Here is a 16,355-nt window from a genome sequence, read left to right as displayed (position 1 = left end):
CTGCAGATCATAAAACATTATTTCTCCGTGTTTATTAAGTGTTCATTTTTTGGGTGGTTTCATTTCAGTGTGCTTGTATCTTGACATAATTAATACTTTCGAAATAAAGATTTTTTGCAAAATACAGCCTGAAAAAAATAACTATTAATAGGTTGTACTGTATCTACTTAAGCAATTGTTTATATTATTTGGGTCTTATTATTAACATAATTTTGCTGTTGTTAATATAATACATTAATGTAATACATTTTACTTTAAATTTTAATTTTCCTTAAGTTTATTTTTTCTATGTGGTATTATTGTATTAAAGTACATTTACAGTTGCAGCACAGAGCTGAATTGATTAACTATAATTTCACATTTTAGTGAGATGTTATTTTGTAGTCCACCTGCAGCTTTTAATGCCTATCTTGCTGATCCGTTATTTGTAATGAGCATCAGAGATGGCTGCTGAACAGTGATAAAGCCTCATCAACTGTCTGTTTGGCCACAGGAAATTTCCTGCACAGGAAAAGTTCTGTGGAACTTCCTGCTGTGGATGATATTATGGGAAGTGTAGCTACTGTTTTCAGTAAAACAGCTGTTGTTTCTATAAGATGTCTGTAGATAGCGGCAGGTGGTGTTTTGCAACTTAAAAATATGCATCCATTTTTTAATGGTTAAGCTGTTGCTGTTATATGAGTTGTCAAAGATTTCTTAGTTTGTAATTTTTTAAGTATCAGCTTGATCTCCAATGAGTCACAGTTTACTCTCCTATAATTTCATTATTTGTTCAAAAAACCACCCAGGCATAAGGTTGTTACAGCTATTTTGAAGTACGGTAAATATTTTGACTTGCTATTGTTTTTTGTCAGATCTGTGTTCATTTTGTTTGTGTAATATCGACTGTAAGTTTCGTACCATTGTGAAATCCACTACAGGTCAGGGTTGCAGGGATCTATCTATCCATCCCTTATCATTAGTCAGAAGGCACAGAAGGCATACTGGCTCAGTTGTACAGTAAAGTAAAGAAGCTACAGTTAAAAGTCCTTCGTGAGTAAAACCAGCTCATGTAAACTTCACGCACAAGTTACAATGTATGTACAGTAGTTTGTACCTGTATTCATCAACCTGGAAATAAAAATATGTTAGTATGCATTCCTTTTGGGGAGCAGCATTAGTGGATTTTTACAGTGCTTCCTTTGTATCTTTAAGTATTTTCTTTTTTTTTTCCATTGCAACATATGGTGCAGGTAAATTATGCCTAATTTTTGCAGTTACTTTGGCTTTTGGAAGTTGGTATTTCCGGCACCAATTTAAATGCATTCACCTCTTTCACTACTAAAATCAAGAAGTGAGCTGCCATTCCACTTTTGTGTGTAAACTTAAGAAATAGTCAAGGAATATGATCAAACAGGATGAATTTAAATTAGTAAGTGCAGAAATGTATGTTAAATTAAGTAAATAATTTTACACTCTACTTTGAATTGTTCATTTATAAACTGGGGTGGGAAAGTTGATCCTCATCTTCTGGATATTAGGAACTTCAAACCCAGTCACAAGAACAGGAGAAACCAGCAGAATGTTTAAGTGACCATTAGCCAAGAGTAGGAGAACAAATGAGAGTAATGGCTTCATACAAGTTGATAAAGAATAAGCCATGTTGATAAATAACATGAGCCATTTAGCTTAAGTGCTTTACACCTCATCACACTACATGAATTTTCTAGCAATCTTTAGTCATAAACTTACATGGTCTTGGCCAACTGACAGCATTTGTGTCGTGCTCCCATGGCCTCCAGTTGCCAGTTTAATATTTCCCAGTGATACACCCAAAGTAGTTTATGACTTGCTCTAGCAAAATTGAGCCAGTTTGATTATGATTTAAGTCATAGAGGCTGGCTCATATGTGGACATGGTGGATGTTGACTACCAATGATTGCTCATCTGGAAGACATTGCATTTATATGGTGTTTTTGAAGACACTGAAAGCGCTTAACGTAGAAAGTGGAAAGCCACTTCAACCAACTCCAAAGTGCAGCGTCCACCTGGATGATGTGATGGCAGCCTTTTTGTGGCAGTATGCTCAACACACATTAGTTATTAGGTTGTGAAGAGGTGAGAAAGATAGTTAGCCAGTACAGATACTGTAGGAGAAGATTAAGAGGCCAGGGCGTGATAAGCAATTTAGTCAGGACATCATGAAGCACCCTACTCTTTACGAAAGATGCCCAGGGATCTTTTATGACCACAGAAAGTGAGGAACTCAGTTTTATGTCTCATCCAAAGGACATCATTATTTTTGTAGCACAATGTCCCCATAAATACATAGGACATTGGTATCCACACTCAGACTAGGGGGTACATACCCCCTGCTGACCTAACCAACATCTCTTCCAGCAGTAACCCAAGCTTTTTCTGGTTGGTCTCCCATGCAAGTACTGACTGGGCCCAGACATGCTTAGCTTCAAGTAGAACACCTGTTTTGAAGTTTACATGATATGGCTGCTGGCATATGAAGCCACATGCAAAGAAGAAAAGTGGGAGGTTTGGACCCTGCAACTAGAAGAAAGTCTTGTTTGCCTGATGTCTCATGTTGGTTGTTGTATGGCAGAATGGAAAAAGAAAGGACTCACTGTTTTAATGTGATTCTTTTCTTTTTAGAATGAAGAATGTGTGTTATGGGAGGTCTCTTTCCCCAAGGAATCTGAACATACCATCTAAAATGTGTCCTGTTAAAAGTTTAAATATAGTTGTGTCTTGCTATAAATTTTTTTTGATATGGGTGCTGCCAAAGGGTTGGTGTGTTTCCAGGGAAATCGTACCTAGAGATATACAGAATTAAATCTGACCCATCTAATTGCATATCATTCAGGATTTGAATTCCATAAGCTATTACAAGGAAATTTTAATATAGTTTTAGTCTTTGGCTTTCAGATCTTTGATTTTATCTTAGAATTTTGTTTTTTAAGTAGCATTTTTGGGCATGAAAGGTTGGTTGTTTGGAGTTCTTGGTATGTTTATTGACCTTGTCTTTCTCCCATTCCCTCCTTATTTACAATTTGTTGGTCTTGACCAAGAACGCTCAGCATAATTGGAAAACATTTTGTACAGCCACAAGTACTGTCAAACAGCATGCCAGTTGCCATTCAGCATGCAGCAAGTGTACAATACTTTGGAAATCTGAAACTGCTGAAAAATTGTGACAGCGTTATGTAACCCATCATCCCCTGCAGTTTCTAATCATATAGTCTCAAATCCTCAAGACTTTGAGCTGAGCAACTGGAGTCATTAAGTTTGACATGCTCTCTGACTAGAAATTGTGTAGCATGCTACTGGCTTTAAGAGTGATAAAGCTTTTGAAATAAATAAGAAAGAGATGGGAATCCATAGTAGTGTGACCACCTGGGATGTTATGTGGTTGTGATATCAGCTGTGTATTTGAACTCAGAGTCTTATTTTAAACTTGTAATTTCTTAATACTGAAGAAATAGATTTTTGAATAATGATACTTTATCTGTTTTGGAGTATTTTCAGATATGTTTATGTATATTTACCTTTTTATTTTTTATGACATTTGTACATAAAATTTTAAAAAGGCAAATGTCATGGATGTGCCAAGGGTTATGGATGCCCAAGTCTAATCGATGTGCATGGGGAGTGAAGGCTAGCCTGTCTGGTCCGATTCCACAGAAGACCTGCCGTAGCACAAACTGCTGAAAAATACGAAAGGTGTCAGAACACACCGTGCATCACAGCTTGCTGCATATGGAGCTTTGTAGCAGCAGACCACTCAGAGTACCCATGTTGACCCCTGCCCACCTCTGAAACTGCCTACAGTGGGCACGTAAATGTCAGAATCTGACCATGGAGGAATGAAAAATGGTGGTCTCTGATGAATCACATTTTCATTTAGACCTTGCGGACAGCTGGGTGTGTCTATTGTTTACTGGAGGAAGAAAGGGCAGCAAGATGCACTATAGGAAATAGGCAAGCTGACAGAGGGAGTGTAATGCTCTGGGCAACATACTGTTGTGAAACCTTGGATCCACACTTTCATGTGAATGTTACTTTAAATTTGTACCACATACCTAATATTATTGCAGACCACGTAAACCCCTTCATGGCACTGGTATTCCGTGATGGTTGTGGCCTAATTCAGCAAAATAATATGCCATGCAACACTGCAAAAACTGATTGAGGAATGGTTTTAGGAACATGACGAAGAATTCAAAGTGTTGACTTTGCCTCCAAATTCCCTAGATCTCAGTCTGATCAAGCATCTGCAGAATATACTAGGAAAACCAGTCCTATCCATGGAAGCCCCATCTCACAACTTATAGGACTTAAAAGGATCTGCTGCTAACATCTTGGTGCCAAATACCAAAGGACACCTTCAGAGGTTTTGTGAAGTCCATGCCTTGATGGATCAGAGCCGTTTTGCCAGCATGAGGAGGACCTACACAATATTTGACTGATCAGAGTATTATTCTAGCTGAAGTTCTGGGTTTTTTTTTTTAAAAAAAAGGGCAACTTTTATCTAACAGACAAGACTTCCCTCCCCTAGAATTTTTAAAACATTGTCATGCGGCAATCTCCTGTTGAGGTGGCACTATGGGCCAGATATGTTTACTGCGAAAGCTCATCTTCCTGTGATAGTTGAATTTGGTTGCATTTCAGTGAATTTTCTTTTCTGCTTGTACAGGTATTATTGAGCAGGGGATCCACGTATACTTTTCTTTGACTTTGATACCAAATTAATATTTCTTTGAAATATTTCAAAGTTTAATCCTGTTGTCTTTCTTCCAGCAGCCATATCTTAAATGATATTTTGGTATAATTTAAATTTACTTCACACAATTCATATTGTGCATATTCAAGTATAAATTGGCTGCTTCAATAGGGTCTAGCTTCCTGAAACCCTAAATTAGAAGAAACAGATCTGGAAGAATGGATAAATGAATGAATGTGTGGATGGATTTTAAGTAATCCAAGTAAGTAATGATGTTAACCAAATCTTGTCAGTTTGCAATATTGTTAACATAGTTCATTTTTAAGTTAATATCTTGAAAATTGTGATTTTAATTTCAGGCTATCTCACTTAACTATTGTTTATCTAAATATTCATTCTTCTTTTGTGCCACCTTGTCAGGGAGTAGACTATTCATCTGTCAGTACATGCATTTACTAAACCCGCTTATTATATAGTGATCCAGCACTCATCAGTAGTTGGCACAGAGTAGAGACTAACTTCAGAGAGCATTCTAGTCCAGGGATGGGCACCCTCAATAATCTACCCAAATTCATTCACTGTGGCCCAGTTTAGACTTGCCAATCACCTTAACCCTACAAGCACAGGGCAAAGTCTTAGCAGACACAGAAGATCATTCAAACTTCACATACAAATTTAGCCAGCTCTCATTTGAACCCATTCTCCTGGAGCCCTGAGGCAGCACTAGACCAGTGTATTTTTTTTAAATCTGTCTTTTATTATTCTCTAGAGACATGCATTACTTGATTTCATGGTTTGCAGGTAATCATTATAATGCTTTTGTATATCATGTTCAGGTTCACTGCTGTTTCAAATTGTACATGTATTCACACACTGGGACTCTGAAGTTTCTGTTAACAGTTTTGCAATGCGAAAGACACATTTCAGTTATAAGTATAATACAGCAGTGACACCTGGAGGTTAAAGAAATAAATAAACACGCCTTTGTTGAATTAATCAAACAATAAGTTCTTGAAAATCCCTCTTGGAATGGAGACAATATGCTGTTGATGTGAAATTGTGAAAATTGCAGATATAAATTTTATCTTTTTAATCTGGTCACTTTCAATCACAGTACTATTTTATGTTGGTATCTAAAAGACAATAAATGTTTTAAATTACACAGTAAGAAAATGTTAATTTATGGTGTCAGTATTTCTTTTTTTCATGAAACATTCACTGAGAAATCTGCCAAGCAGGGCGTAATAGTCAGTCTGCAGTGCTATGTATTACATGGCAGCGGACACATCAACTGTAATTACAGTGGTGCACAGATGAGTCATCTGCCATTTTTACCATAATAAATAGAAAGACCTCCACAGTTTACACAGGTACAATTCTAAATATCTTTTTACTAGGTTTCAAAAGTAGAAATCTTAATGATAGTATGATTTATTAATTTCCTATCAAAAGGCAATTCGAATGCTGATCATTACTTAATGAATCAAAGTGTTCATTTTCCATTTTTATTTCATCCTGGGATTAGATTGTTTTCAGGATGATAATCTCCTGTCTATAGATCATGTGCAGTAATTCAGTGATTTGCAAAATGTTAAAGCAGTTATCCTCATGTCACCAGATGTGAATCCCATTTAACATTTTAGAGAGAATCAGGAAATACTTTTTGCGTCATTTTTCCCTCTCAATCAAAAAGGAAGGAATGAGTTGATCGACTTTCTTGTGAAGTAATGGTGCAGCAGTCGTCTAGTGAATCTGTTCTGGGATCATTAGCTAGACATTCATGCTGCCTGCAACACCATCTAAAATAATTTGTCATACCTAAAGAACAAAAGATTTACACATCCCTTTTCTGAACCTGCCTTTTTATTACAAAATGGCAAGGAATTCAGATAATATAGCAAGAGTGAGACACACATACAGTACCTAAATCCACAAAAGACAGGCCAACTGTGTAGTCTGTTAGTATAAACGTCATCAGTATGTTGGTGGAAATCCAGCATGGAGCTAGAGGGAAAACACAAACTGTGGACACAACAGGCCCAAAATAGAACTGAAACCAGGGACCTTGGAATTGAAGAGTCACAGTACTGTCCACTATGTAGCCCAAAAAAAAGATTATTGTTTCAAGTTTTATCTTGATTTCATGTTTTAATAATACTGTACATATTGTACATATTGTGCCAATATCATTCCCCTGAAGTGGGCCCTGTTTTGCTGTGTATAATCCTTTCAATGTTCAGCCTCTAAAATGTGAAAACAAAATCTTAAAAAAGCCAATCCTTTTCTCTGTTTGTTAAGTAAATCCAATTCACTTGTCTCTTGTTTTTTGTCACTAACTTGAGGTTATAGTGAAATTCACTATAGGAGGTTGACTCCAGATATTTTAAAATTACTACCTTGCCTATATGAGCCATTGAGTTTCTGAGGTAAAAGGTTCCTTTTTTATCCTTCATTTTTGTAATAAGAAAAAAAAAGAAAAAAAACTTTTAGACGTGTATTTTTGTATGCAAGTTGCATTATATGTTAGTTTAGTGGTTAGTGCTGTTATTACTTTATTAATCCCAAGGGGAAATTCACAATATGCGTGGTCACTATGAGATGTGCAGGATTAGTTAATTGACAACACTAAATTAAGAAGGTGTGAATGAGTTTGGGTTTGTGAGTGTGTAGTCCAGCTGATTGCTGACCCACCTAGCTTTGTGCTTGATTCTGCAATCCATAAATCAGCCAATTTTAATGAGTAAAAAAAAAAAAAAACTAGTGACAAAATTGTTAAATTGTGTTCAAATTGTATATATGGTATGCAGCTTGTTTTACAGGCCCAGTTAGTTAGATTAAAACAGAGCGCTACTTGATAGCATGAGAATTCTTTAGATTTCAAGAGATTTTGTCTAAACAAAAATGTAATGAAGTTCCTTGGTTTGTTTGCAAACAGTAATATACTGTGTTTATCCATTATTACAATTCTGTTCCGTTTTCTTGATGTTTTTCATCACAGGCTTACAACCCATTTATTGGGCGAGGGAGGATGTGTCCCAGTGGTTGAAATGGGCCGAGAAAGAATTCTCTTTACATCCCATTGACAGCAACACCTTTGAAATGAACGGCAAAGCCCTTCTGCTACTCACCAAAGAGGACTTCCGTTATAGATCACCACATTCAGGTAGGAGTTCATCAAACATGAAAAATGTTTTATTTACAAACTAGCAGAATACCCGCGCTTCGCAGCGGAGAAGTAGTGTGTTAAAGAAGTTATGAAAAAGAAAAGGAAAAATTTTAAAAATAATGTAACATGATTGTTAATGTAATTGTTTTGTCTTTGATATGAGTGTTGTTGTCATATCTATATATCTATATCTATATCTCTCTCTCTCTCTCTCTCTCTCTCTATATATATATATATATATATATATATATATATATATATATATATATATATATATATATATATATATATATATATAGCAGGAGAAGTAAAAAGAAAAGGAAACATTTTAATAATAACGTAACATGATTGACAATGTAATTGTTTTGTCATTGTCATGAGTGTTGCTGGCATATATATATACATGTGTACATATATACACACATATACTATGGGGTGCCAAACAGGCAAATAAATTGATTTTGTGAATATATAAAGTCGGCGTCAGAATATATAAAGTCAAAACTTGAATATATAAAGTCATTCCCGAATATATAAAGTCAAAAGTTGAGTATATAAAGTCATCGCTGGAATATATAATGTCAAAACCTGAATATATAAAGTCAGCATCGGAATTTATAAAGTCATTCCTGATTATATAAAGTCAACATCGGAGTATATAAAATCACTCCTGAATATATAAAGTGAAAGTCAAAATCTATTGATTGAAACGACTGTGAACTAAACTAAGTTAACAAAAACGTATTCAAAAAAATAAATTAAAAAACACTGTTCGGTTAATGTTTTGAAAATGATGCATGTGCCCTGCCCAGGATTGGTTCCTGCCTTGCGCCCAGTGTTGGCAGGGATTGTCTCCAGCAGACCCCCGTGACCCTGTGGTCGGATTCAACGTGTTGGGAAATGGATGGATATTCCAGCGCTGACTTTGTATATTCCGACGCTGACTTTATATATTGCAGCGCTTACTTTATAGCCTCTATTCCGACGCTGACTTTATTTATTCAAGATTTGACATTATAGATTCCAGCGCTGACTTTATATATTCCGACGCTGACTTTATATATTTAAGTTTTGACTTTATATATTCCAGAGCTTACTTTATATATTCCGAAATATTCCAGCTCTGACTTTATATATTCAAGTTTTGACTTTATATATTCGAGAATGACTTTATATATACAAGTTTTGACTTTATATAGTTAAATGTAGTCATAATTGCATAACTTTTTCTTTACCATAGAAATTTAAAGACTGAATTCAACTTCCATTCCTAACAAAGATATTTCTGGCGACTAAATAGAAGCTATTTGTATCCAAATTCAAACTATTGAGCTGTTGCCTGCCTACCTGAATAAATCACCCTCGCTTCGCTCTTACTTTTTTACTGTTCATTTAATCATGGAGGATTACACTGAATATGGCTTTACCAAAACAATTATTGATGGCGAATCGATTATTCATAAAGCTTCAATTGGTGATCTGTTTTTCTGTGTTAACCTCATATTTTTTCATACTTCTTCTCAAACCAAGGGGGTGCGAGGGTAAAATGAATCGTGAAGCTCTGATCAATGTAATCGGTGTACCAGGAAATCATGCATTGACAGAAGTTCCCCTTTGCTTGTGATTAAATGCGTTAACGCGTTATGGAGCACATGCATCGAAGCTTCTCAGCTGTGCTTGTGCTAAGAAAAGGAAACATTTTAAAAATAACACGATTGTCAGTTTAACCTTTTGTAAGTAGTGCATGGAGGATTCAGTGTGGAGAAACTGTAGAGACAGCATGTGTATTAACTTGTGGATTTTTCTGTGAGTATTTGGTGGCAGCGTCACAAAGTCGTAACACTGTGTTAGCTGCGGAGCGCAGCTCAGAGCGAAATGAGGTGAATGGGAGGGGAGATGATGACGTGACTCCGCCACCCGCCTTAACTGTCAATCCCCCACAAACACAGTCTCTCGGAATTTGCATAAGCACAGCGCCTCACCTGCAATTTTAACTTAGTTACAAAGTGATCAAAACTCTCGTTTATATCCTGCGTCCTGTCATTAAACTTGTATCCCACATTAGCCGTGGGCATGACAAACGCCAGCGGCATCCTGTCTATGAACTTAATTTAAACTTTAGGTTTACACCGTGCTTTGTTTCCGAAGTAGCAGCACTCATGAATATGGTTGTATATGTCACTTGCTCGCTTCTTATTGTTTTGCTGTCTTCTGAATTATATAATGCATGTTTTCTTCAGCGCTTTTTGGAGCTCTTCCTGGTTTTCTACGTACTGCGTTGACAGTCAGTTCACGTGATTACGTGGGAGGCGTGATGATGTCACAAACTCCGCCCCCCACGGCTTTTGAGCTCAACTCCATTACAGTATATGTAGAAAAATAGCTTCCAGTTATGACCATTACGCGTAGAATTTCGAAATGAAACCTGCCCAACTTTTGTAAGTAAGCTGTTAGGAATGAGCCTGCCAAATTTCAGCCTTCTACCTACACGGGAAGTTGGAGAATTAGTAATGAGTCAGTGAGTGAGTCAGTCAGTCAGTGAGGGCTTTGCCTTTTATTAGTATAGATAATGGACACTGCTGGCATTAATGCATTACAGTGATATTCACCACTTTTGATGTTCACTAATATTCTATGGCTAGTAAGTCAGCAGTGACCAAATATCCAGATGATGCTTTGTACTTCAAAATACACACATTCTATTCTAAACTATCAATGGTAAAAAATGCTGCTTTATGTTAAAAAGTATCAATTAAAGCAAAGAGTTTCCCATGAACATCTCAAATTCTAAAGAGTATCTCCATCTGTTGGATACACACTTTAGATATCCCTTCACTCTTCCCTGGGTGTCTACACCTTGTCCTGTACCTGTTAATTTTAACTACCTGATGTTAACTGTTGTTACACTGCTACTTATTCCTCTAGTTCTCTGACTGTTTGGCATGCTAAGCTTCTTGTGCTCATCTTTAAAATTTGTCTGTTGCCTCTTATGTTCCTACTTTCTTGCCAAGCACTCCGAATGTAATGTGTATATGAGTTTGTTTTTTTTAAGATAAAGACTTCTGCTACATATAGAGGAGAATAATAATAATGGTATTTGAAACAGCTTTGAAGTTAATTGTAATGTTCTGTTGATTAAATAGTGAATGCCATGCCTTAGTGTGGCATAGGGCACAGTGGTTAGTGCCACTGTCCCAAGTATCCAGCAACCTGCATATGAATTCCACAACCGGGCATTGTCTTTGTGGAATTTCCACGGTCTGCACTGTCTGTTTTAATTTTCCATGCATTGACAAATGTTTTAATCCAATTGAAATTGGTCCACTGTGAATGCAAGAGTGGATATGTTGGTTTCTGTGGGCCCTGAGACTGTTTTTCTGTGGTATGCCATAGCTAGTATAGTATGATGTACAATAAAAAGCATGTTTCTTAGGAAGTTTCTGTCTGCAGGTAGAGTGTCATTTTGTTTTTTAAATTCTCCTCATAAGAGAAAAACATTGGATTTATTAGTTCTTCAATAGTGCTGCTTGTCCAAACTGGACAACCACAAAAATATGAAACTGTTGAGATATTTCACCATAAAGTGACATTTTCTTTTGAAAGATTACAAGACAACTAAATTGGAATTCATATTTATTTATTTAATTTTATTAATTTTATTGTAATCATTCCATACAAATAGATCAATTTTTGCAAAAAATCGACCCCCACCCTTGTGGAATTCATATTTATATGTCACTATTAACCAAGCATTAGTAGTAAATATTTCCCAAGTCTCTTATGGCATTTTTGGCAAAGTCTTTAAGTTGTACAATAGACATGTAGGTGAAGAGGCACGGTGGCTGTGACCCAGGCAGCAGTTGTCATATGTCAAGCAATGGTTGAAGGCACACAGAGGCAACAGGTTGTGGAAGAATTGTAAGTTACGACAAAAAAAGCTATATGCAAGTATTATATAACTTAATTAAGCACTAAATTTATTGAATTTCTTACATGGTCAGTAAGTTGGCAAACTAAAAAAGCAAATTCTCCAGGATACTAAATATGCAGCATGTGCATATCTCTTTTGGCCTCGAACACTCCACTCCATTAAATGAGCATTCTGCGACATACATTTGGACTTGAAATGCACTCAGGTTGTGTTAAAATTCTCATTAGCGAGAAATTAATTGTTTACACATTGCCTTTTAGGCAGATATACTGTTAATGTTTAAAAATTCTACAGTTATATTTTTTTTTTACTTTATTTGTGTAAGTAAACTGTAAGATGATATCCTTCTTGTATTATCATTGAGAAGATCTTTTCTGGTAATTTGTCTTTAACATGTAAACAATAAGCAGGAATGAGGTGCCAAACCTGGCATTTCTTGGCTTTTTGATGACATCCAGCAGTGTTTGCAGGATACAGGATATTCAATCACTGAAAAGCCCTGGCCTAAGCTCTTTATCTCTACAGAGCTTCCAAAAGCTATGATCAGGTATTATGTATACAAGTAACATTGCTTATGATCACTTGAGAGCAAAATGTAAAAAGTAAATGCCAGAATGCAGTTAGAAGAGAATCTTTATAAAAAAGCAAACAATAATTTTAACTATTTTTCAGCAGGTTTAGCAATATGAGAACAGTAAATGAGGTTAAAGTGTATTAAGAACAAAAAATACTTAAAATAATTTAAAAGAATTATTCAAAATGTAACAGCAGGGGCAATACTTGTAGCTAGCATCTCCAACCCTAAAAAATGCCAAAATATATCAAAAGGATACATTTATTAAATACTGTAAATCTGGAAGAACAACAAAGGACAAAAATAAATGAGAACAACAAGCTGTTCAGTCTCTCTCTTGGCCAGCGTCAACAGGATTAAATGCCATGCTCCTGGTGGTGTTAGCCTTTGTCCCAACTGACATTCTAACACGACCGTATGCTCATAGGACTGTCAGTCATGAGTCAGCTTTAAAACTTTTCCCAGGGTCTTTTACAGTCAAGCCCAGAATTCCTTCTGGAATCGACAGTGATATTCTAAGGTTTTAGACTCATCTTATCAAGACAACCTGAGGGTTAGACCTCTTAAGCAGTCTTACACTTAAAAGTGATATTTAAGAAGAAAGATTACTGGACTTCAGCCAGTCTTTACATGTAAGGTTACATTCTGTCATGCTGGAACTAGGTGTTGCTCACCATCTGTAAAAAGGTGTTTCAAGTTCTTGCCCACACTCCTAGGCATCTTTCTCATTTTAGATGAACATTCTACTAAATCAGCCATCTAGAGTAATGGGACTATGAGCATTGATTTAAAAAGATTTTGGGTGTTCCAGTGGACTTGTCATTATCAACAGTCACATTATTATTCAGAATTAATTAAAACAAAAAAGGATAGAAACTTGGTCTGGTATGGTCTGTCTTGAAATTAATGTGACTTGATTTAAATTAGGAGTTATTTAAAACATATAAACATCCATCACTGATGTACTGACATAAGCTCACAGAAGACAATTTCCAGAATATTTCATCATTTTCACAGTAAATGTTTCTTTAATTTTAGTGTCATTAGTATCATAATAGACGTATTGTCAGCTGTGCAGAGTACTGCACATGCGATTTTATTTTTTTACACATGCGATTCTAAGCCTGAAATGCTAGATTTATTTTTGATCTCTATATTATGGGGAATTATAGATAATATCTAGAGACGAGATACTGCATAGAGCTGTGCCAGTAAGCTGTTTGCCTTATTTGAGTCACTAACCAAAAAAAAATTCTGTTTGTCGGCGGTTATACCACCATTGTGTGGGGCTGTGTGTAAGGAACTGTTGATTCTGAACAAACTGGTTAAATGCTTTTTAATCTAAAAGGTTATTAATTTTTTTTTAAGTGTCAATTTTTATTTAAATGGTGCAAATCACTTCCAACAATATATGGAATATGCAGACATATATACCTTTTTAACTTCAACAAATGGTGCGTTTTTTATTTTAACGGTGCAAATTTGTATTTAAACACTTCACTGCAAACTGTAACATAATAATGAAAAGATTATAAGCTGTTCATACTTATAAAAATGAATCATTACACATATACACATGTGGATGAAGAAGATGAGGGTGAAAAAAGCAATGGGGTGACTGGTTTTAGGCGTTCCATAAACTCCTCAAATTTTTATAGTATAGTGACCTCATTTTTTAACAATCCTGTCAAAAACCCACTTTAAGGATTTCTGACTTTTTTTTTTGTTTAATCTTAAATAGAAGTGAGTCCAAACTGCAGAAGTTACTTTTGGCGCAAAGTAAAATCCATCTTCAGTGTCACTCCTTTTCATTATTCCTACCGTTTTTCCAGTGCAGTTTTACCAATAGTACTGTAACTAAGAAGCAGAAAATGTAAAATCATTGCTTGTAAGAACATTCATTATTCAATGCTTACAGATCATGGGGCACATGGGTTTATTCAGGTAGCATTGGTTATGGTGGTTATGGATTGTTTAGTGTTTTAGTGTTCATTACATGTTTATTCTTAATACCCATGTTCATTTTTTAAGTTAACATTTTAATAGGTACTGAATGATTACAGTTTATTTAGTGTGATGTGCTCTGATTCATTATTCTGTTTTTGCCAAAACAAAACTGTAATTCCGATTTTGCACATGTCACTGCAGCATCTACCAGTACAGGCCTTCTGCCACACATCTTTTTACGATTGTGAATCAAGCATCAGAGTTTTAAATGCAACACTTGCTGCAGCTGACCACCATTGCTGGGAGATGATGAAGGTTGTAACTCATGGCCATGATATAAGATTATGAATGAACGAATGGCTGCATTTAGGATAGTTTAAAAATTGTTAGTAAATGTATGAAATTCACACATGTTCAGGTAACTAGTCAATTAGTGCATAGAAAGTTACTTTCTTCTCTAAAACATAATGTCTGATAGTGTTAACATAACTGATGCATTCTAGCATTACCTTCTTAAAGAAGAGTGTCTTTTCTTACCATCTTGATGTAATTCCATCAGCATTTGATTCCCTTATTTTTTGTAGCCTGTTCTGAAAAATCCCCTGTAGCTGATCAAAGCATTATTCCTTCCTGCTTTTAAAATTTCATTGTTCATTGTACCAGTCCTTTACAGTTTAATCTAATCTATGGAAATATCTGCATGCACCAAACATCCTGACAAAGTCAAAGCAGCCAGCCTTACTCTGTATCAACAGGCAGTTAAATGCCACTAATCTCTTGCTATGGAAGGGCCTGCAATAAAGCAGTTAAAGCGTCTTAAAATAAATTTAGACCCAGAATGGAGCAAGATATTGTTTTGGTTTTTTTTTCTTTTCCAAGAAAAATGGGCAAACACTGTACTTGCATGACAGTGAATAATAATGTTATTGTTTTACTGTCCTTTGGTTTGCTTTGCACATACTTGAACTTTTGGAAAGCAAGTTAAAATAATAGACGAATATCAAGATTTTGTACACCATAATGAATGACATATTGGACTGTCAAAGTTCATGACTTGTGTATTAACAGAAATTACAAAATCATTACAACATTACACAAAGAAAAGAAAAGAAAAATACTTGTACTCCTTGCATACCTGGGGTTTTGGTTTATACTGCAACAGAATGCCTCCAAGTCATTTGCAAAAAGTAAAAAGATAATCAGCATTTATAATCTATTTTTGAAATATGAACATGTTCTGTGGTTTTCGTAATTTATGAGAAATTACCAAAGCAAGAAGATCTCCTGAAGTTATTAAACATTCTGTATTTTAAAGGGTACTAATACATTTTTTTCATTTCAAGACAGTTTTTACTAACCACTGTAATCATGTCTGCCTCAAAATTAACGTGCAAAATGTAAAGAGGATCAGCATTGTTTGTATTTGCTTTTATTAAAGACTTTAAGAACATCCTTTTTACACATTCATTTTTTACTTTTCCTTTTAAGCTTAAGTTTTATTTTGCCTGGATTTCATCTTTTATTTTGGCAAATACTGCTTTCTTCATGTGGCTGACATATGTTTAAAAACCTGTCTCACAGGAGATGTTTTGTATGAACTTCTTCAGCACATCCTGAAGCAAAGAAAAGCCCACTCAATGCGTCCACCATCCTATTTTTTCCCCGGAAACTCCTTGTCAGCACAGACAGAATCCAGGCTTCACCAGCAAAAATATGGCGGTAAGACCTGTCTGCTTTATCAAATACTACAAAAAAGGATTGGTATACTTTGTTACGTATGTATATGTTTTTCTAGTAAACATGCTAAGCTTGTGTCATATTTTAACAAAAACACAGATTTGTTATATTGTAGTTAACAGTGGCAAAATATGTGATGACTCCTATCTTGTAATTTTTGGAGCCAATTTGATTTTTTTTTTCCAGATTTCATTTTTTTTTAAACCTACTAGAAATAAAACAGGCTACTGATACCATCTGAAATATCTTTCTGATTGAAAAAGCCTTGAATGGCTCAGCACTTTCCATC

The 16,355-nt window shown here is 35.4% G+C and overlaps 1 protein-coding gene across 3 annotated transcripts in view; it reads left to right on the top strand.

Annotated features, from left to right (window-relative positions):
• The window catches only part of etv6 (ETS variant transcription factor 6), a 102,433-nt gene that overhangs the window by 72,533 nt on the left and 13,545 nt on the right, over nt 1-16,355 (top strand). For all 3 annotated transcript variants that reach the window (XM_039769480.1, XM_039769479.1, XM_039769481.1), the window contains 2 exons: nt 7,710-7,874; nt 15,911-16,048. In XM_039769480.1, coding sequence (XP_039625414.1) covers nt 7,710-7,874; nt 15,911-16,048 — 303 coding nt within the window. The remainder of the gene's footprint in view (nt 1-7,709; nt 7,875-15,910; nt 16,049-16,355) is intronic.

The sequence above is a fragment of the Polypterus senegalus genome, chromosome 11, assembly GCF_016835505.1.
Source record: "Polypterus senegalus isolate Bchr_013 chromosome 11, ASM1683550v1, whole genome shotgun sequence".
Classification (NCBI taxonomy): domain Eukaryota; kingdom Metazoa; phylum Chordata; class Cladistia; order Polypteriformes; family Polypteridae; genus Polypterus; species Polypterus senegalus.
This window is presented reverse-complemented; position numbering and strand designations above follow the sequence as displayed.